The sequence below is a fragment of the Ostrinia furnacalis genome, unplaced genomic scaffold (genome assembly GCF_004193835.3).
Source record: "Ostrinia furnacalis isolate ACB-3 unplaced genomic scaffold, ASM419383v2 OfSCF5405, whole genome shotgun sequence".
In the NCBI taxonomy this organism is placed as follows: Eukaryota; Metazoa; Arthropoda; class Insecta; order Lepidoptera; family Crambidae; genus Ostrinia; species Ostrinia furnacalis.
In genome coordinates this window covers 207,663-228,962 of record NW_021135644.1, presented here as the reverse complement: position 1 = coordinate 228,962, position 21,300 = coordinate 207,663, and the positions used below count along the sequence as shown (strand labels likewise).

At 41.1% G+C, this 21,300-nt stretch overlaps 3 protein-coding genes across 6 annotated transcripts in view; 2 read left to right on the top strand and 1 right to left on the bottom strand.

Annotated features, from left to right (window-relative positions):
- Window positions 1-21,300, bottom strand: part of PKD (serine/threonine-protein kinase D3) — a 119,714-nt gene that overhangs the window by 38,590 nt on the left and 59,824 nt on the right. Inside the window, exon 2 of one of the 3 annotated variants that reach the window (XM_028316058.1) lies at window positions 487-514. The exons of the other annotated variants lie outside the window; for them this stretch is intronic. The gene's annotated coding sequence lies outside the window, so the exon portion shown is untranslated. The remainder of the gene's footprint in view (window positions 1-486; window positions 515-21,300) is intronic. 3 annotated transcript variants of the gene reach the window in all.
- jhe1 (juvenile hormone esterase 1) lies at window positions 4,461-18,034 on the top strand. Of its 2 annotated transcripts, none has more exons than XM_028316063.1 (8): window positions 4,461-4,680; window positions 8,319-8,488; window positions 9,802-10,127; window positions 12,240-12,452; window positions 13,442-13,811; window positions 14,351-14,629; window positions 15,387-15,535; window positions 16,348-18,034. In XM_028316063.1, exons 1-8 carry the CDS (start codon window positions 4,629-4,631, stop codon window positions 16,502-16,504), a joined length of 1,716 nt encoding a protein of 571 aa, XP_028171864.1. In that variant the 5' UTR covers window positions 4,461-4,628; the 3' UTR covers window positions 16,505-18,034. The 2 variants fall into 2 exon arrangements, with proteins under 2 accessions (XP_028171864.1, XP_028171863.1); XM_028316062.1 differs by having other exon boundaries at window positions 8,316-8,488.
- LOC114361126 (acetylcholinesterase-like) lies at window positions 18,508-21,270 on the top strand. The gene is made up of 5 exons (XM_028316072.1): window positions 18,508-18,944; window positions 19,182-19,399; window positions 19,524-20,228; window positions 20,385-20,639; window positions 21,042-21,270. The coding sequence occupies exons 1-5, from the start codon at window positions 18,783-18,785 to the stop codon at window positions 21,217-21,219; spliced, it is 1,518 nt and encodes a 505-aa protein (XP_028171873.1). The 5' UTR covers window positions 18,508-18,782; the 3' UTR covers window positions 21,220-21,270.

Below are 21,300 nucleotides of genomic sequence, written 5' to 3'. Positions count from 1 at the left end.
TCAAACTTATACATTTTACGAGGAAAGCGGTGTGTTTATGTCTCAACAGCGTAAACGTTCCGGTGATTATTTACTTCTTTGAACACTTGTTAGAGTTATGGAAAAATAAATACAATTTATTACTAACTAGCTTTCCGCCCGCGGCTTCGCCCGCGTGGAATTTTGTCTGTCACAGAAAAACGTTATCGCGCGCGTCCCTGTTTCAAAAACCGGGATAAAAACTATCCTATGTTCTTTCCCGGGACTCAAACTATCTCTATGCCAAATTTCATCAAAATCGGTTGCGAGGTTTAAGCGGGAAAGCGTAACAGACAGACAGACAGACAGACAGACAGACAGACAGAGTTACTTTCGCATTTATAATATTAGTTGGGATGAATAGTGCCAAACATGTTTGTTGGTTTTAAAATACCCACAATTCAAAATATAATAAGTATAGAAATGTGGATAAACTTAAAAAATACCAAAATAGTCATAACAGGGTACCTAACAAATACAGTTGTCGCCAAATTACCTGAAACAAATAAAATACTTATTTATTAGTATTCTCATCATAACAACTGTAAAACAATTTGTTAAGTTCACTGACATCACTGTTTATTTTTAACGTTGAATTATATAACACGGTCGTAAATATCAACGGCGAGTACATCACCCACCTTCGATTCGCGGACGATATCGTAGTCATGGCTGAGACCTTGGAGGATCTAGGCACAATGCTCGATGGCCTCAGTAGAGCCTCTCAACAAGTGGGCCTCAGAATGAACATGGACAAGACAAAAATCATGTCTAATGTCCGTGTTGCACCCACTCCTCTGAAGGTTGGAGACTCTACACTCGAAGTTGTCGACAATTATGTATACCTGGGACAAACAGTCCAGTTAGGTAGGTCCAACTCCGAGAAAGAGGTCAATAGNGGCTACTGGGTAACATCTCGCATTACCTCGGAGCAAAAAAATGGCTACTGGTTAACATCGCGCGTTAACTTGGAGCTAAAAATGGGTCAAAGTTACGCGTCGTGTCACAACGCTTATAATAAAAATGTACGAGCACTTGCACAAAATAGTTGTTACAACCAACCTTTTGTTGGGTCTAATTCTCGTCACTACACTGCACAACTTAAAATAATTACGTTTTTTGTCGGTAAAAACGTCCTGGTGACGTCACTTAAGCATTTTTCTTATTCTGCGTGCGGTCGTTGCGCGTGCGCACAAAGGAATGAGACCGCTCGGACACCGAGCCCACAGCGTGGTAGGGGTGGGGTTGCCCGCTCTTTTGTTTTTTAATACTACTACGCTGAATATTGTGTGCGGATTGGGTTGTCGTACAGGGGTACTACATGGTAAAATAAATCTCGGAGGCGAAAGCAGGATAATCCTAATAAAAGACATCAACGCGCTACCGTTGGCTGTGTGTATCTAACATACCTACGTGTGTGTGACTCATCTAAGATACATTTACACGCTAATCACGCTATGAACATTATACATTTCTTTAAATAAATAAAAATATTTTTTTGAAAAAATTCTTTCCATAGTGGGTTAGTAGTTACAGAAGTACTAATTAAGTAATAATTAACGCTTTTATTTTTTCTAGCATAATTATAAGATTTTATAAAATATACGTTTTGGTGATGAGATTTGTAAGTGATCTGTCCAGCTTTAAACACAGTGGATCGGAAATGAAATGAACACCTAGCGAATTTGAAAAGCCAAATTTTAAACTCAAGAATTACCTACATCTCGTAAGTCATATTGTTTCTATTTTTAACTTCGCCAGACGCATTGTTTATACCTAATTTATAATCATTTCCCTTCGTCCCTTGGCTTCGTCCTTTCACACTTTCTTTACACGTGTGTCGTGCATGTTTCGCATGACTTCACTATTGCATTAAGTTTGGACTTCGTCATAATAAGGGTGTACAAATAAATAAATAAGTTTTCTTCCTTTCACATTTCCAGCAACACCACACTTGCTATATGTGCCGCCGGCTTACACGTGCCGCGGACGGCCTTGGCTTTGGCACTGACATGTCATTTTAGGACACTTCAGAACAACGAAAATACCTTGGTTATTGTGCAGGCATGACACAATGACGGAAAATAATACTTTGTTGTCTGCACTTGTTGCGAGTCTTCCAGCGTCGCGTCGCTAGATTGAATTTTTAAACATTTTTTTACCGTTATTAAAATTTATTAGCGAATTGAGTTGTTTCTCAAAGTAAATTTTAAATAAACTTTATTTAATTTTTTTTCTTGTGGCAACTGGGCCCACCTTCAATTTGCATATTAATAAATTAAGCACTAAATCAACAAAAAAAAATATCTAGAATCTTAGAGCCCAGTTGCTGGAAGAAAAAATATTTCAAAATTAAATTCAGCGACTTGGCCCGTGGGCCAAGCTAAAAATGGGCCAAGACCCTGGTAGACTTATTTTTATTATGCACGCTAATTCTCTTGCTCACCGGTATTTCAGTTTTAGATGTGGTTATACGGAATAACCCGTTTTCGGACATGTTGGATGATTGAATAAATAACAAGTATCCCATCAAAAACAATACTTGTCAAAAAAACCAAGTCTCGCAACTCAGTTGTTCTACGGTAAAAAGTTGTGAGATCCATGTAATACCAAGTCCAGGCCAGGAAATCTTTAACGTTTTACATAAATTATTGACTTGGCCATCGCACTAAATAATTTAATTTACACGTGTTTTCATGCGATGGCCAAGTCAATATATTTATGTAAAACGTTAAAGATTTCCTGGCCTGGACTTGGTATTACATGGATCTCACAACTTTTTACCGTAGAACAACTGAGTTGCGAGACTTGGTTTTTTTGACAAGTATTGTTTTTGATGGGATCTTTTTTCTTTTTGTATTTTGTAGACAGCAGTTATGTATCTAGAAAACTGGACCGAAATTGAAAAATTTTACTCGACTTGGCGGTTGCACTACCGTGCCCCCAAATATTTTAGTTTTTCCTTGATTCATACACCAAACACTACTTATATTCCAAATTTGAAGCTTCTAGGTCTGCTAGAAGTGCCTTAGAATTTTGATGATCGGTGAGTCAGTCAGTGAGTCAGTGAGTCAGTGAGTGACAAAATTAAGTAACTTTGACCCGTTATAATTCTTAAACTACTAGTTCAAATTGAATGAAATTTTAAATATACCGTGTCTTTACAATGCCTACATAGCTAATGAAAATTCAGCCTTCTAGTTTTATCCACAACGAAGTTACAGGCGGTCGAAAATGGCCTGAATTGCTTCGAGAAAAGGATGGTACGGCCGTGCCGCTTTTTTGCTCGACTTGGTGGGGGCACTGCCGTGCCCCCAGATTAGGGCTCTTGTGTTTAATCGCGGCCACACCAAGGTTGAAAAGTGAAAAGCTGATTGTTAGGCACATAGAAGATACTTACTTAGTGACCTGAGGTGGTGGGAGCCTGATGACCTGTAATACAGGTATAATAAATACCTAGCATAGGCATCAGACTCACACGAGAACATCAAACGTATCTTATACATTCACTATGTAACTCTGTTCGATTTTTGTGTGAGTAAAATAAAGATTTATTTATTTATTGTTACACTAGAGCAAATTCCATTTTTAGATAAGTAAAGAATGTTGTACCCACACTACCCACTGTGATATGGCTGTTTAAATGTATTAAAATAGAATTGTTTTGACTTGATTAATGTAAGTACGCAATACAGTCGGTTGAAAAAACCTCTAACAGGTTACACGACAAAATTATTTGCAAAATCGCAAAACCTAACTTGTGTCCTAACTTCGAACGGACGGTGAAAGGGTCGGAGTGGCCGACTCGAGATTCGAGGAACGCGGGTTCGAATCCCACCGCCGCTCAGCTATTGTGGTGAGCCCACTCGTAAACTCGTAACACAAGCTTATTTAGCTTAACACGAGGGGCTAATGGGACTATTAGTAATTTGGGCAATACAAATTGCTAATAATCTTAAAAAAAAAACCTATAGACTGATTTTATGGGGGTTAAGAGGATATTGTAAACGGAAAGAAAACATATTTTACTAGGACAGCAAGTTGTCTTAACATTCTGGTTAAATCTTAGGATTCAAGAGAAACATCTCACTTAATGTGTAAATAACAAGACGATGATAAATTGAAGAAAAAATTCAGGAACAAAGTGCTTGAAATTGCACAAATAATAAGACCCTTTGTAACGTGCCTCTTTGTAATAATGTAGCATGCTAGTCGAGAAATAGTCTTAGGAACCCCTAAGTCATTTTAAAAGATCTATCCAATCCAACGATACATCACATGGGGTAGAAGATGAAAAAAAAATCATCTCCTTTACATGTAGGGGAGCTACCCTATATTATTTTTTTTACTTTTATCCTACCGTTTTGTCGGCGTGACTAATATACATACCTCCACAAAATTACAGCTCTTTAGTGCCAATAGTTTCCAAGCAAAACCTCGGACGGAAAGACAGACATGACGAAACTATAAGAGTTCCTTGTCAGGACTACGGAACCTTAAAAAGGAAAATTATTGAGGGGGTGCCAAATCCAAGGGGTTGGTGGCAGTGGTCGGCGCGGGCCGGTACTTAAGGCCGCGCGGGCCCCGGCGCCGCCAGTCTCGCGCCAACCATGCCCGCCCACACCGTCTCGCGCGCTCTCGCAGCCTACTTGCTCTGCGGAGGTGAGTACGAAACTTTCACGCACGCTTGTGAACCAAATTATGTGAAAAGTGCTGTGATACGGTGGAAAACTATTAAGTACACGAACACGTGATAAGTTTGCAGTTACACAAACATTCGCCAATTTCACGGTGCGATTAACGTAATTGCGTTAGTATTTTTACGCTGAAATCTAGACGAGTGTACGACGATAGAGTTAAATGTTTTAGAAAACTTAAATTCGATGAAAATTACAACAGTAAGTACTTGCTTACGTTAAAAATAATAAGTTGATAGAAACGAGCAAGAAGTTTTTAAATAATAATGAAGGTATGCTAATATTTAAAATATCTGGAATACGTAAACGTTAAACAAAACTAATTATGTATTTATGTATCTAAGATCTAACCGATTGTAACGGGCATAAATACATACTCGAACATTTGGTTACAAAATGAAAATAGCTTTCAGGGGGCAAATTTTTTCAGCTTACTTCTTAAGATTTTTATAATGCAGTGAATTGGTTGATCATTTTTTGACGGTTTACTATCTGATAGTTTTAATTAAACCATTTTTTTTAAATTGGTCAGCAATTTAGGTTTCGAGAATGTAATTCTTCACCTTTAAACAAAGGACATTGTCAGAAACCGCCTAAAAAACCGCCCAAAAACATTAACCCATCATAATTATTTTCTATTTTTTTTAATACATTAAGCACCCTTTCGTTCTAATGGACACTTAAGCATTGAAAAATTAAATAANCATTGTCCTTGCTACTTCATAATGAAATGTTTACCAACATTTTTTATAAGTTATTGAAGTTTTGTGTTGTAAAACTTGAAACAGTGTATTGAAATTTTTGTTAGCAACAAAATCATAATTTTATTAAAAGTTTATTACTCACATGACCGCTATTTGTTTACATTAAAGTAATCTACCGTTAATTGCGACCTATGACTCTTAATTAATATTATGAGTGAGGGATAAATGAGTTTTTTTTAATCTTCATAGCAAAATTTTGTGCAACAGTTTTTTATTCAGCTACATTATGCAGATCAGAAATAAAAATAAAACTTAAAATTCTAAATTGGATCGTGTGTTCTAAATAAAGACTACCCTGAAGACAACTTATAATTAAGTATATTATGAACTACACAACAACTGTCTATAATTAATGGACTTCTAAAAGCATTCATGCATTTTGATGCATTTTCAGACACGATTGGATTTTGATACTACATGAATAAAAAATAAGGTTTTATCGAGGAAGGTTTAAATATGGATAAACTAGCTTTTGCCCGCGGCTTCACCCGCGTGAAATTTAGTTTGTGTCACATATCGTCATAAATTATAGCCTAGTATTATTCTGGCTTATAAAGAATAACACTGTAAAGTTTCATCAAAATCCGTTCAGCAGTTTTTGCGTGAAAGAGTAACAAACATCCAGACATCCAAACTTTCGCATTTATAATATTAGTAGGAAGCTTAGGCCCATACCTAATTCGCGAATGGACAGTCGTTATAATAATAATTACTACTTTAGATTTAAAAGTTCATCATCANAAAGTGGAATGCCGAGTTGTATTTCTAAAACTTGTTCTCTATTATTTTATACTATTTGGCTGCGACTCGGCGTGACGACAATACAAAACATTTTTCGCGAATCGGTGTTCATACATTCACACAATACATTAGACGCCATGTTGTCATAAACGACATATTATAAAATCGCTGTGATTTAATATTCTTAATCATTAATTTTATGGCAAGTGTCCATCAGGAATCATTGTTCTTACACACAGAATCGTATTATTTCGCTTTCGGGTAGTAATATGTCAAAATTGTTGGTTCTTAGGCGAACAATGTATGGAGAACGAACATTGTCCTTGCTACTTCATAATGAAATGTTTACCAACATTTTTTATAAGTTATTGAAGTTTTGTGTTGTAAAACTTGAAACAGTGTATTGAAATTTTTGTTAGCAACAAAATCATAATTTTATTAAAAGTTTATTACTCACATGACCGCTATTTGTTTACATTAAAGTAATCTACCGTTAATTGCGACCTATGACTCTTAATTAATATTATGAGTGAGGGATAAATGAGTTTTTTTTAATCTTCATAGCAAAATTTTGTGCAACAGTTTTTTATTCAGCTACATTATGCAGATCAGAAATAAAAATAAAACTTAAAATTCTAAATTGGATCGTGTGTTCTAAATAAAGACTACCCTGAAGACAACTTATAATTAAGTATATTATGAACTACACAACAACTGTCTATAATTAATGGACTTCTAAAAGCATTCATGCATTTTGATGCATTTTCAGACACGATTGGATTTTGATACTACATGAATAAAAAATAAGGTTTTATCGAGGAAGGTTTAAATATGGATAAACTAGCTTTTGCCCGCGGCTTCACCCGCGTGAAATTTAGTTTGTGTCACATATCGTCATAAATTATAGCCTAGTATTATTCTGGCTTATAAAGAATAACACTGTAAAGTTTCATCAAAATCCGTTCAGCAGTTTTTGCGTGAAAGAGTAACAAACATCCAGACATCCAAACTTTCGCATTTATAATATTAGTAGGAAGCTTAGGCCCATACCTAATTCGCGAATGGACAGTCGTTATAATAATAATTACTACTTTAGATTTAAAAGTTCATCATCATCATCATCATCATTTCAGCCACAGGACGTCCACTGCTGAACATAGGCCTCCCCCAATGCTTTCCATGTTGATCGATTGGTAGCGGCCTGCGTCCAGCGCTTCCCTGCTACCTTTACGATGTCGTCGGTCCACCTTGTAGGTGGACGTCCCACGCTGCGTTTTCCGGTACGCGGCCTCCATTCCAGAACCTTTCTGCCCCATCGGCCGTCAGTTCTGCGTACTATGTGCCCTGCCCATTGCCACTTCAGCTTGCTAATACGTCGGGCTATGTCAGCGACTTTGGTTCGTTTACGGATCTCCTCATTTCTGATTCGATCTCGCAAAGAAACACCAAGCATAGCCATATAAAAAAAACCGACTCCAAAGTATCAATCATGGTATACATAAATATTAATTCGTCCTAATAAATAAGATTACTAATTATTTTTCTACTTTTTAGGGTATGTTTTTTGGAGTCGGTTTTATTTATTTTTATAAAAATTAACTTATTTCTTGCTTTTTAGTTAACTTGATCTTACCACTGAAGGTAGGCAGTACATTGAGACTATATTCTTCATGTCAAGTGTAAAATAATATTCCCTACAAAATACAGGTTACCATATCGGCAACCTAAAAAGACCTTAAACCGTCAGCCCACCTTAAAAACATGAAAGAATACAACAGTTGGTCTATTTGTACCTATAATATTTAAAGAATTATCCTCCAACTCCTAAGCGTTAAGGAGTTGTACGTACCATGACCAGTTCATCATGATGAGATGAATGACAAACACTTGAATAACTTTAGAAACTATATAAAATGAAAAGAATTATCCTCCAACTCCTAAGCATTAAGGAGTTTTACCATCTCATATTGATGAGCTGATGATTTCCAGGAGCAAATACTCGAATAACTTAAGAAAACTTTTGAAAAACGATATACGTGCCTCCTCCTTTTTTGAGTCGGTTAAAAATAAGGTTAATAATGGCACTGTCGTTCAGCAGCCGTGGTCAGCGCCGCCCCCGAGCCGGAGTTACGTGGTTGTGGAGTAGCTGCGCGCACGCAGGGCGGATGGGTGTGCGGCGCGCGCCGCATCGACGCGGCCGGCGCGCCCTACGCCAGCTTCCGCGGCGTGCCCTACGCCAAGCAGCCGCTGGGCGAGCTGCGGTTTCAGGTGACTATTCACAGCTAAAGCCCGGTCTCTGAGCACGTAGAATTTTGTCCAATGACCCCAAGCTACCCATCCTTATCGCTCGCGCGTAATTATGTTGCTGTTGCGCTCGCACACTCACTGCGGGCGCCCGTCGCACAGTCGTGACAGCAATATAATTACGCGCGAGCGATAAGAATGGGTAGCTTGGGGTCAATGGACAAAATTATACGTGCTCAGCAACCAGACAATATTGTTATACCAGGCCTGGCTCACTCCGCGCGGTACATCCGATAATTACCTACAGCGAAGCGCCCCGCCGGCGGGTATTATATCAGTCGAGTGTCACGCGCGCGCTCGTCAGGACGCTGGCATGCGTTGTAGTATGATTATAATTCTATGATCGAAGTATTATTTAAAAGTGGACATAAAGAGAAAGAAATATTGTGCGGCGTTCGGGTGTTTAAATTCGAAAAGTAATCTACCGGATTTATCTTTTTTTTTCGCTTCCCAAAGATGCTGAAAGGTATGTTGGCCATGTAGGAAATCAATAATTCTTAGGATAGTATAGGAACCTAACCTACTATGAAGGTGGACATAAAGAGAAAGAAATATTGTGCGGCGTTCGGGTGTTTAAATTCGAAAAGTAATCTACCGGATTTATCTTTTTTTTTCGCTTCCCAAAGATGCTGAAAGGTATGTTGGCCATGTAGGAAATCAATAATTCTTAGGATAGTATAGGAACCTAACCTACTATGAAGGTTTTCCATAATGAATGCATACTTACCTACATACGTACCTCATTACAAATAAGTAGATTAATTATTTTTTTACTAGACAGCAACCCTAACAGCGTAAGAAGAGTTCAGAGGCACGCGATAGAAAGAGACAAAACTTGTAGGTGAATAAAATTGTAGGTACGTAGTGCTGTGCGAGCTGAATTCCACTGTATCGCGTCGTAGCAAGACTCGCATTTATTTAAATCGTCTTGCGGAGTAATCCTTCTGTACCTGTACTATTACTTATTCTGTGGTTATACATTGCTAACTGTTAATGTGCTCATCAGGGATGTGGTACCTCGTCAGTCATCACATCACCTGGCTTTCGTAACCGTGGGCCATGATATAAACTGGTATCGGCATTGCGCCAAGGTGGAACTGCTCAGTGTGATGTTTGCTGCTCTTTCTTCGCGATTTCTTGTGCTACTGTTAGTAGCTGTGCTAGTATGAAGTCCCGTTGCAATGTTTCTTTCTTTCACACACTAAAGATTAGCGTGTCAACTGGCGCAGGTCAAAGATGATCAAACAAAATTCCAAAATATTCTTCATCGTTTCCAGGAGCTCCAACAAGTAGACAGCTGGACTGGCGTGCTGAACGCGACGGCTGAAGGCCCCGTGTGCCCGCAGTCCGACGTGGTGTACCAGGGCCTACAGACGCACGCGGGCGGCATGAGCGAGGCTTGTATCCACGCCAACGTGCACGCGCCGCTGGCCGCGCTGCCGCCGCCCTCCGCTTCTGATGACGTCGTCGCCAACCGCTCCGGCCTCCCGATCCTCGTGTTCATCCACGGCGGCGGGTTCGCATTCGGCTCCGGCGACACAGACCTCTACGGCCCGGAGTACCTGGTCAACAAGGGTGTCATCGTCATCACCTTCAACTACAGGTGAGCTTTTCCTAAATCACGACGAATGTTTTATTATTTTACCTTGGAAGTTTACAGTTCCAAGTTTCCAATGGAAGTTTCCAGTTCCAGTTTTTCTTCTCAGCACTTATCTTGCCATATGTTTGTCTCGAAGCGTTGGTAGGGCCCAAAAGATAAGGAGACATGTAAAGTGCCCCATAAGGGCTACCTTTTCTTTTTTTATTATTTTCTATTGACGTTCATAAGTGCCACTTGTGGTCTAAACTGAATAAATATTTTTGATTTTGATTTTTTATTACCAGCCAATGTCACATTTTACGACGAGACAAAATTACTTCTGTATGTTATGGATTTCTGAAATAAATGCTCCAGATAATCCGGTTGGCTTGCGGAGACTGATGTAAATTTAAATAATTTATCATCAATGCTCGTGTAACAAAATCTTAAAAACTCAATTTAGTTGCTTTCGGCGGATCTTATTTATCTCTTAGACAGGCAATATATCAATTGAAATTACAATGAAGCGGACCACCTTCAAAACTGCGAGTTCATTCCTAAATATGTAAAGCCGGATGCTTTATGTGTTTAATATTTAGCAGCAATAGCGTTTCATTCGTATTTATTTATGCTACATAAACGAGATAATGCTATAGCTAGTGGTATCCTAAATCCAAATATCGAGAAGAAATATCAATTTGTGAAAACAGCCAAAATTGCAACGCTACAATAACGTTGAGTTTATGCGTGCCGTTCTTATGCCTATAAAACAGTTTACAGTATGACAAATAGTGTCATTAGACACATTAATCATCATGGGCCAGAAGTCAGAACCGGTTGACCCGCAGGCCCCGCAGCACGGCGCTGCGAGCTCGCGATTTCGACGCCCGCGCACCTTAATCGTAGCGCAGGTTACAAGTTAAATACAGGCTGGGTATTTTAATTCTACATTTAAAAAGCGAATGTACTAAACTATGGGATCAAACTAAACAAACTACGTATTAATTTAATCATGGGATAAACGTAATGTGCTCAGAAAATGCAAAATTTAACTGATTCATTCAATAAACATCGATTTTCTGCTTACCTAGCACGTCCCTGATTGGAATCTTAAAGGAAGAGCGTTATTTTTGCTAGCGGTCGAATCTTAGATGCAATATAATGAGCACATATCAAAATTATTGCACAGTTTGATCAATGATATAAGACACACTGTATACTCCTTGTGTGTGAGCGACCTTCAGCCACCGGTTGCCACGGGCGTCGTCTAATGGTGGTGTTAATCGTAACGCCAATGTTTTTGTCAGTTCGCACGTTAAGTTTATGGGTTACACGTGTAATACGAAATAGATAGGTACTCGTAAGTAGTATTAAGATAATTTTGCTACAAATGAATATAAATAATAAAACGTTTATTGCAGACATAGATCCATAGGTGTTAGTAATATGATAATTTTAATCTAGTGTTAGTAATGCTAATAACAAGTAGGTAGATATTTAGTAATGTGCTCGCAGATTATTGAACATCGGAAGTTCTGAGCTCGAAGGGCGTTTGATTGCAGTCTGCTACCAAATGAAAGATTACATGTTTCTTATAATATATCTTCGAATTGTGTAAATTAAACTCATCCCAACTTGTTTTCTAAATTTGAAGATGTGTACAAGTTTAGCGGAATACATAAAAATAAACTAGCGCACTCAGTGGTCAAAACTGGACTATGCGGTCGTAACTCGCACATTATGGCTGTTACTATTTATAATAAATTACCTAACCAAATAAAAGACCTTAATGGAAATCTGTTTAAGAAACTGTACCTATAATTTCTTATATGAAAAATGTTTTTATTCAGTTGAGGATTATTTGACATATAAATTACAATAAACAATTTGACATCTAATTTAATTTATTGAAGTAAGATTATTATAATTAATATTATTGAATAATTAAATTTATTGACATACCAATATAATAATTATAATTATTGTAATTTATAATAATGATTTTTATGCACAAATTCACATGCCAGCTGTGCTGGTGAGATAAGCTGCACCATCTTTTTAATTTAAGACCACATATTTTTTGTACCACATTATCTCGGTGAATAAAATAATCTTTGAATCCAATGGTCGTTCCAGATTGAACGTGTTCGGTTTCCTATCGCTGGGCTCGGCGAGCGTGCCCGGCAACAACGGACTGCGCGACTGCGTGACGCTGCTGCGCTGGGTGCGCGCCAACGCGCGGCGCTTCGGCGGCGACCCCGCGCGCGTCACGCTGGCGGGGCAGAGCGCCGGCGCTGCGCTGGCCCATCTGCTCGCGCTGTCGCCCGCCGCCAAGGGACTGTTCCAAAGGTGAACTTCTTACTTCAAACGGCTCAAGGCGTTCGCGTACAAGTGGCATGTGAGGAGGACAGCACCGGACAGTTCGGCGCCATAGGGTGCCACCTGTATTGTGATAGTCGCAGCCCCAGAACGGGGAAAGTAGCATATATAGGGACAAGGAATTAGATCAAAGAATTTGTAGGGAGTCAAGCGTTGCGCGCGGCAGAGTGCAACCTGCTACGGCAGACGCAGTTCCGCGCGCATCTCCCGCGATTCGGCCAGTTATAACCGCAAGGTTGGCATGGCCATGGGTGGTGGTGGGTTGTTCCAAAGGTGAGCTCAGCATTTGAGGAGTGAGCTGGTCCCTAAGGGCTATATTTCACCGGCGGCGCAACCAGTCGCCGCTACCAACAAAATGTACACAGCAGCTTTGTGCAACCAAACGGACACCAGGTGAGTAACTCTCTATAGAGCTGTATACATTTTGTTGGTAGCGGCGACTGGTTGCGCCGTCTCATGGTGTCCCGGTGAAATGTAGCCCTAAGAGCTCAGCACTTGAGGATTAAGCTAGCCCCTAATAAAATGTAGGGAACTGTAGTGTCGAATGGGGAAAGCAGAAAATGTAACTGCCTGTATTATCTGTGACTGTAGTGAAGTTACTGCACTGGGTGCACAATAATCCTTGGGGGGTGTATTGAACGCAACAAAACAAATGTTTCGTTTCATCATAATTTCAACCATAGGAAGTCCACTGCTGAATATAGGCCTCCCCCAATGATATCCACAATGGCCGGTTGGTGGCGGCTTGCATCCAGCGCCTTCCTGCTACCTTTATAATAATAAAAATATAAGGCTTCTATTGTATTATTGTATTTACCACGTGACAAAAAAATAAAATAAATACTTAATATACTGACTGGATACTGAGGGAGATCGGATAACATCGGGACTACAATAAACGAGTAATTTGAAAAACGTCACGCCACGAAAATTGAGTCGATATATTTTTCCAATTCCAGGGTCGCGTTGCTCAGCGGCACCGGCAACAGCGAGTTCTTCAGCACGTCGCCGGCGTTCGCGCAGCTGGCCGCCGGCCTCCTGCTCGGCAAGCTCGGCGTGCCCGCGGAGCCTGAGGAGGCGCACCGGCGGCTGGTGGCGGCGCCGCTGCCGGCGCTGATGGCGGCACACAGCGAACTACTGGAGCTGTTCGGGCTGTCGGTGTTCGCGCCGGTGGTGGAGGCGCCGCATCCTGGAGTCATCGTACTCGACGAGGACCCCGATGTGTTGATCGCGAAGGGCCGCGGCCGAGATATCCCGCACTTGATTGGTTTTACCAGCGCCGAGTGCGAGACTTTCCGCCCGCGGCTACGGGACATCAATATAGAGAAGGTAATTTGAGGACTCGTGTCTGACAATTTGGCTTCTGTGCTTTTGCCAATCTTATTACAGCCAGTTAACAGGTCATTCGTGTGATAGATCCCCTTAATTATTATATTTCTCTATGATGTATATGTCATTCATAGAAATGTAGCGATATTGTACTTTAAAGCTGTTTTATATTCTTCTGATTGAATTCATTGCTGTTTCAAAGAACTACTCTACCTTCACTGATTGGGCGTTATTGGCGGATAATCAGTAGCTTGGTATTCAAAAGTTTCTCAGCGGTGGAAAGGGCAGCTGAATTAGCGGTCGCTTGTTTGAGTGATCCACCTAACAGTATATTATGCCAGAACAGACAGGTTTTCGATGTACTATCGGCATCAGTGTTAACTGCCCAAACTGCCCATTGTCGGTAATGTCGTCTCGTTCAATCGCAAATAATCACCATTTGATGAGAGCGAGAGCAAAAACGGAAATAGATAGTTAACTGTGGCCGTGTGTACCTACGTACATATATAAACATATTATTTGTCACGCATTCCCAAAAGATGATCGCGGGCACGGAGGCGGTTCTCCTGACGCCGAAGCTGACGTACCAGACGCCGCCCGCCACCGCGCCGTCGCTCATCGCGGCGATCCAGCGCGAATACTTCAACGAGTCCATCTCCATCGAGCGCTTCATCGCGTACTGCTCGGACGCGTACTACGCCTACCCCGCGATGAAGCTCGCCGAGCGCCGCGCCGCCGCGGGCCGCACCTACCTGTATCGCTTCGCGTACCCCGGCCAGAGGAGCCCGGTCAAGGAGGCGCTGCAGCTCAACTTTACGGTATGTACTAAATAAAGTATTCGTTAAGACAGGTGATGTTAGTTCAGATAGTTCAATGCGTTCAATTTTGTAATTTTTTGAGTGCTTAGGTACGCCTCAAATATAGGATACCCTGAGTAGGTATGATGACATATACCCAAGATGCGATATCTGTTGGGTAGGAGAAGAGGCACATTAAACAAAGTCACCCTAATTCTAATATGACCCTTGTGAATACGGATTTGTTCTTCAATGGGACGACTTCTAAACGTCAGCGAGATTTTGACTGTCAAACCAAAATACGTGAATTAGGCCACAGATTGCAGATGATCGCTATATCTGTCGAAGAACTAGTAACCGTTGAAGTTTTTGTATGGAGACCGAGATGAATCGTACCAATACATAGAAGATCGCCGTGTGGTGACGGCAGAGTAGAATACATTTGTCAAAGGGGTGTCGTAAAAGGCGACTTAGGGACTACACAACAAACAGAGAATGGGCAGCAGCGCTCTCTGAAAAACATCAATCTTTTAAACTGCGATCTCCAACCCGCCTGCCAAGCGTGGAGATTATGGCAAATCCCTCCACCATAGTGGAGGAGGCTCATAGTCCAGCAGTGGACTGTAAAGGGCTGTTGATGACATAGAAGATCACCGTCATTAATAGCATGACGTCGTCTGGTGATCTTTAGCAGATCAATCTACCATGAAGGAACTAAACTCCCCATCGGATTTTGAACTTTAAGGTAGTTAATGTAAGATGTATGCTGTATCTTCAGGGCGCAGGCCACATCGAGGACATGACGTATGTGTTCCGCGCCAACGCGGTGCTGGGCCCGCCGGCGGCGCGCGAGCCGGGCGCGGGCGGCCGCGACGACGAGATGCGCGCGCGTATGACCGACTATCTCGTCAACTTCATGCGGGACAGGTGACTATATTCAAGTTTTCTTTGCTTCTTACCCTCTGTTTCTTTGGACACATTACGCGGTTTCAAAGGCATTGTCTGGAGAAACAAATTATCTTGAGACAAATGGAAGACAGACGCGCTCGGGGCAGGGCACCGACGAGATGGTCGGACGCGGTGAGGAAGACGGTGAGCGGAAGTGTGCATCGTGCGGTCCACACAGCTTATGACCGCAGTCTGTGGAGAAACAATATCTGTGGTCGCGATCCTCATCAGTGAGGGACCGAGGAAGAAGAAGAAGAGTGCTTCTTATTGTCTCGTTTCAGCCAAATGACATCCACTGCTAGACAAAGGATTTCCATGACGACCGGACCAGATTTTTGGTCCACCTAGTGGGGGGCCTGCCACCACAACATCTTCTGGACTTTTCTGCCCCAGCTCTATGAGCTATATGGCCCGCTCACTGCCACTTGATTTTAGCAATTCTGCGGGCTATGTCGGTCGCTTTGCTGTTCCTGTGGATCTCCCTATTTCCTTCACGCTGGGAAACTCCAAGCATAGCACCCTCCATCGCCCTTTAGGTGACATGAGGTCTATAGTAAGCAAGCTTCTGATATAGGAGGCAATATTAGTCAAAAATGTAATATCACGGAGACGTGTATATTTTTATCGGTGTTATTGTGGAACACGATCACATACGCTTCATAGCGATAAGACCGCCTAATTGTACCTTGTGTGTTCCTTTTCTTCTGTTATGTTATTTGTTTGGTGTGCAATAAAGTGTATTTATTATTATACGTGGTGTTCGGATATGAAGTCAACGTTTTGTTCGGCAGCGAGCCGGCATCAGCGTGCAGCTGGCCCGAGGTCACCCAGCCGCTGCAACTGAAGGACATATCGGCGCCCGGCGCGGAGCCGGCGCGCGCTCTGAGCGAGGAGCAGACGCGCGTGCTCGCCTTCTTCGACGGACTGCACCGCGCCGCCGCCAACTGACGCGCTAAGTGGCGACGAGAGTAGCTGAACTACTGCCCTATTTTGCGACTGACTCGTGTATTCGTACCACCGGTGTTAAATCACTTGTAATGTAAACAACTTTTAGAGTACGCAAATCATAGGGTTGAAACGACACATCACGCCATAACTGATTAACTGTATTGTAATATTGTTATGATTTGTGACTAATAGCTTAGTTTTGCACCGGGTCCACAAAATTTCGTCGTCAAAGATAAATCTAATTTTGTTGTTGTTAGCAAGGACGAAATGGGTGGCCCTTTAAGTAATATTTACGATTCATTTGTAAACGAGACCACAGATTACAATCAGTAACAGTAAAGTAAAATCAATATGAGACTTATAAAGCCTTAAAAAATTAATAAAAAAAATGAAGACCGCGTAAATTCATCAAAATTATTTTAATTAATAAATAATGTGTATTACGTTATATTAAGACCTTTAAAACTCTTTGCTAGCTAGTAGTAATTATTGAGTAAGAAGTAGGGTTAAGGCTTCAGCGATCTACCTCAAGATGACTACTGATCTACGGGGAGTGTAAGGAATTACTACCAATGACACGCACCCATCAATCAAAAAGCCATAACTTGCGTTCCTTTGTAAAAAAACATAATATTTGACGTGAAGAAAATGGTCAAAACTTTGTTTTTAATCAATCGTCAAAATGTAATAAACACATTAATAAGGTTGAAAAGACACATAAGACGGACAAAAAGCACTTATGTACAACAGAATGTAAACTTAACATAGTTATCATAAGTACGACTGACTGAAACATTAGCCGTAAGATATAGAATAAGTCGTGTGATCGTGTGTACCTACAGTGTGTATTATTTAGCTATGCGTGACCACGTGCTGGTCAGACGATGCTTTTATATCATTTTTAAACCAAAAATATCATAATTTTGAATTTTATACAGAAGAATTGGTTGAAATAATCATTAAAATTAAAAATATGAAACTACAGACGCTTTTAAATATCGATATTCAATGTATAATTTTGTAATTTGGTCAAACATTTTTAATAATGTTCATGGATCTCTGAAAAATAGTAATTTAAGTATGTCAGTACAAATAGTGCTACAAATAAGTATAGGCATGATTATTACTTACATACTTAGTTTTTTTAGTTTTATTAATAGTTTTAACTTCCTTAACCAAACCGGATTGCTTCAATGTTGTTAATTTTAGAGGCAATAATTTTTATTTAAGAGCTCAACTTCTTAGTTTAAAGTTAACTTAGTCGCAGTTACATTTCGAGTTGTCCTTGTAGGGCTATAAAATCATCACTCCAGGAACTTGTTTGACATCTACGTAAACGACTTGATAAATGTGAACCAAAAATCGCAGTCATGAATAATTTGTAACCTCACATCAACCATTGAATTTGATTACATATAAAATGATTACATGTTTGAATGAGTATTGTGATTTTTATAAAATTAATTAAGATTCTTTAAAATATGTCGATAAGCTTAAGATATAATCTAATGACAAAACAATTTCAACAAAACAAAACGTTGTTTTCATTTATTTACCCGCTAAGGTGACCTGGGCCAAAAATATTTAAAATCAAAATCATCTTTATTTGTATAGACTAATTTAAATGAGTACTTACAAATCGTCCAATGCTCTTAAGGAGCCTATACATGTCTCATTCTTTTTTGCCCTACAAACACTGAATGCGTAATGATTTAGATCTTGTGATTGATTAGCAATATGATAATAACGTAAACGCTACCTACAGCCGTTTTACGGACTTAAAATAGGAGAAAAGATAAAAGGTTGCTGGTTGTAGCATTTAATGAAACTATTGAGCAGTATCCCAGAATTCCCAGATAAGCGAAATGATATGTTAAAATTACAAGTATCGTTTAAATACTTTCACTGCGATTTCAATATAATTTTGTTATTTAGCCATGATTCTAAATATATTTTATGATAATAAATATGACTGAAATGATTTAGCCCTGACTGTACAAACATGCAGTTGCACCAATATGATATTTAGAGCGAATTGCAATGGAAATACCGATGTTCTTTGTGTTGCAATGGTTTTTCGCTATTGTGGCGGCATAAAGGGGTGTAATGACAGGTCTGCCATGCTCAGTTAGACATGTCCGCTCCGCGATCGTTAGCTGTCCCCCGAGCGCTCATTGAATTGCTTTATTGAAAGTTAAACCGATGCTGCTAAAAAACTAAGCGTGCATTTCTAGAACATACGATATGATGACGGGCAAAATTGATTAATTCAAGTAACATGGAGTTGAAGTTATTTTTCGTTCTGTGGATGGTGTCGACTGCAGAGCAGGCCGAGTTGATCACCGCGCAAGGCCGGATCCGCGGCGAGATGCACCAGGGGTATGTTTCGTACAACGGAATCCCATATGCGAGTGGGAACGATACTACTGGTCGGTTCAAGGTAAGCGTATTCAGGGCACTCACTCCCGTATTCACAAACGATGCTTGCTTAAGTGAAGCAACAAATCGAACGCACAGCGTTGAATAGACCTCTGTGATTGGTTCATGTGTAACCTTGTCCACGCGCACTGTGATACCTCAGTAATGTTTGTGAATACGGGCGTCATACTCGTACAATTTCCGAATATCGTACTCCTCCTACATCAACCAAGAATATGAATAATACAGAGCTTTTCAGCAAGCCGGTATACCCCCCACGTGGAGTGGCATGAGGGAGTCGCAGCAGCCCCGATGCGGGCTGACCTCAAGGGTTAACGACTGCCTCCAGCTGGACGTCCACGTGCCCACCTCCGGCGCTTCGTGGCCCGTGCTTGTATGGGTCAAGGGGGGCGGCGGGAGGTACTCTCCGGGGAAACTGGTCCAGCAAGGGATCGTCGTAGTGGTTGTCAGTCACAGGTAATAGATAATGTGGTGATTAAGTAAATAATTACCAATAGCCTACGCTTCATATGAGACTTGAAAAACATATTAACTAGCCTAAAACCGTCTAAATCGATTCATCATTCATTAACATTTTCAGGATAGGGCCTTTAGGATTTCTATGCTTAGGCGAAGAGAAGATGCCAGGCAATGTTGGTGTGAAAGACGTGGTTATGGCTTTGCGTTGGGTTCGCGACAACATCCCAGCATTCAATGGCAACCCGTACAAGGTGGTGGTGGCGGGGCAAGGCTTCGGCGCCGCGATGGTGGAGGCGCTGCTGCTCAGCCCGATGACTCAGGACTTGTTTCACGGAGCGATTATGCAAAGTGGCAGCGTTCTGTGCCCCTGGGCCTTCAACCATGACGCTAAAGACCGCGGACTGTCTCTCCTCCAGATGTTGATTGAAAACGACGAAACCACGAGTCTCCTAAACGCTGGCGCTGAAGATCTGGCTGTAAATGCCGATAAAATATATTTTCCCTATTTACCATTTGGAATATGTGTCGAGAAAGGATTTAAGAATGAAGAACGCATGTTACCCGAATCACCATATCGCTTGTTATCGAATAAGCTCGCAAGAAAAGTGCCCCTAATCATGGGCTACAACACCGACGAGGCTTACATATTTCTATCTGCATTGAGGGAAAATAACATACGAAAAAAGATGGCGAGAGATGTGTCTGTGCTCCTACCCGAAGAACTTAAATTTCTGAATGTGAATGAGTTGAAGACCGTAGCGAAACAGATAAAAGAACTTTATTTTAAAAACAATTCTACCATGGCAGCACTGCTGGCTTATCACAGGTACAAAATTTTTAGAGAAGTAGCTTATTTCGAGTCGTTTAGTAATGGTTTTCCTACAATTCCTTTGTTTGGCTAGCACTACGAAGCTAACATTGATGCAATAAAAGCCACTTTACAAAGCAATGTGATGAAAGTATTCCAATCCGTAATTTCCAGAGACGCGTACTTCCTAGCGCACATCCACAGGAGCGCCCGCCTCCACGCAGCCTCCGACTTGCCGGTGTACTACTACCAGTTCTCCTACGCCGGCCAGCCGGGAGTGGTGGCGGACCACCAGCTCCGCAAGGCGGGCGCGGCGCACTCGGACGAGCTGGCCTATCTGTTCCCGGAGACGACATCATCCATGGAGGGCACTGACGGCACAGTGCAGGACAACATCTTACGGCTTTGGACTAATTTTGTTAAGCACTTGTAAGTGACGATTTTCTTGTCATAATGGTGTGAATTCAAATAATGACCTTCTTTATACTTCTTCTTGTATGTCGTGTCGACAGCAAACCTATACAGTATCTTTATACTGCAGGTCATTTAGGTCTTTTATAGTCATCTAAACTGGAATGGAGGCCGCGTACCGGAAAACCCAGCGTGGGAAATCCACCCACAAGGTAGACCGACGACATCGTAAAGGTAGAAGCCTCCTATCACATAAAAAAAAAAAACAAAAGCAGGGAAGCGCTGGACGCAGGCCGCTACCAATCGATCAACATGGAAAGCATTGGGGGAGGCCAATGTTCAGCAGTGGACGTCCTATGGTTGAAATGATGATGATGATGATGCACTGGAAATTCGTAATTTATTTTTAACGTTGAGCAGAAACCCGACCCCCTCGGATGCTTCCCCGCGCTGGGATCCCCTGGACTCGGCGGAGCCGCGCGTCCTGGACATCGGCGCGGAGCTGACGATGCAGCCGTTCCCGTACACGAGGGCCTGCCGCATGTGGGACGATATCTACGAGCGGTTCTACTACTCCAGGAATTATTTGGGACTTTAGTTTTTTAGCGTTTCGAAAATATTTTTTCTGCTACCAATAAATATTTCTTAATTATCATTCTTTGTTTCCTTTATTAAATAA

Bases quoted from the DNA above. Each gene is read 5' to 3' on its own strand.
- jhe1 (XM_028316062.1), top strand. From the start codon at position 4,629: ATGCCCGCCCACACCGTCTCGCGCGCTCTCGCAGCCTACTTGCTCTGC. The intron at 4,681-8,315 runs GTGAGTACGAAA...ACTGTCGTTCAG, and splicing joins AGCCTACTTGCTCTGCGGAG to CAGCCGTGGTCAGCGCCGCC. The intron at 15,536-16,347 runs GTGACTATATTC...TTTGTTCGGCAG, and splicing joins GTCAACTTCATGCGGGACAG to CGAGCCGGCATCAGCGTGCA.
- LOC114361126 (XM_028316072.1), top strand. From the start codon at position 18,783: ATGGAGTTGAAGTTATTTTTCGTTCTGTGGATGGTGTCGACTGCAGAG. The intron at 18,945-19,181 runs GTAAGCGTATTC...AGAGCTTTTCAG, and splicing joins ATACTACTGGTCGGTTCAAG to CAAGCCGGTATACCCCCCAC. The intron at 20,640-21,041 runs GTAAGTGACGAT...AACGTTGAGCAG, and splicing joins ACTAATTTTGTTAAGCACTT to AAACCCGACCCCCTCGGATG.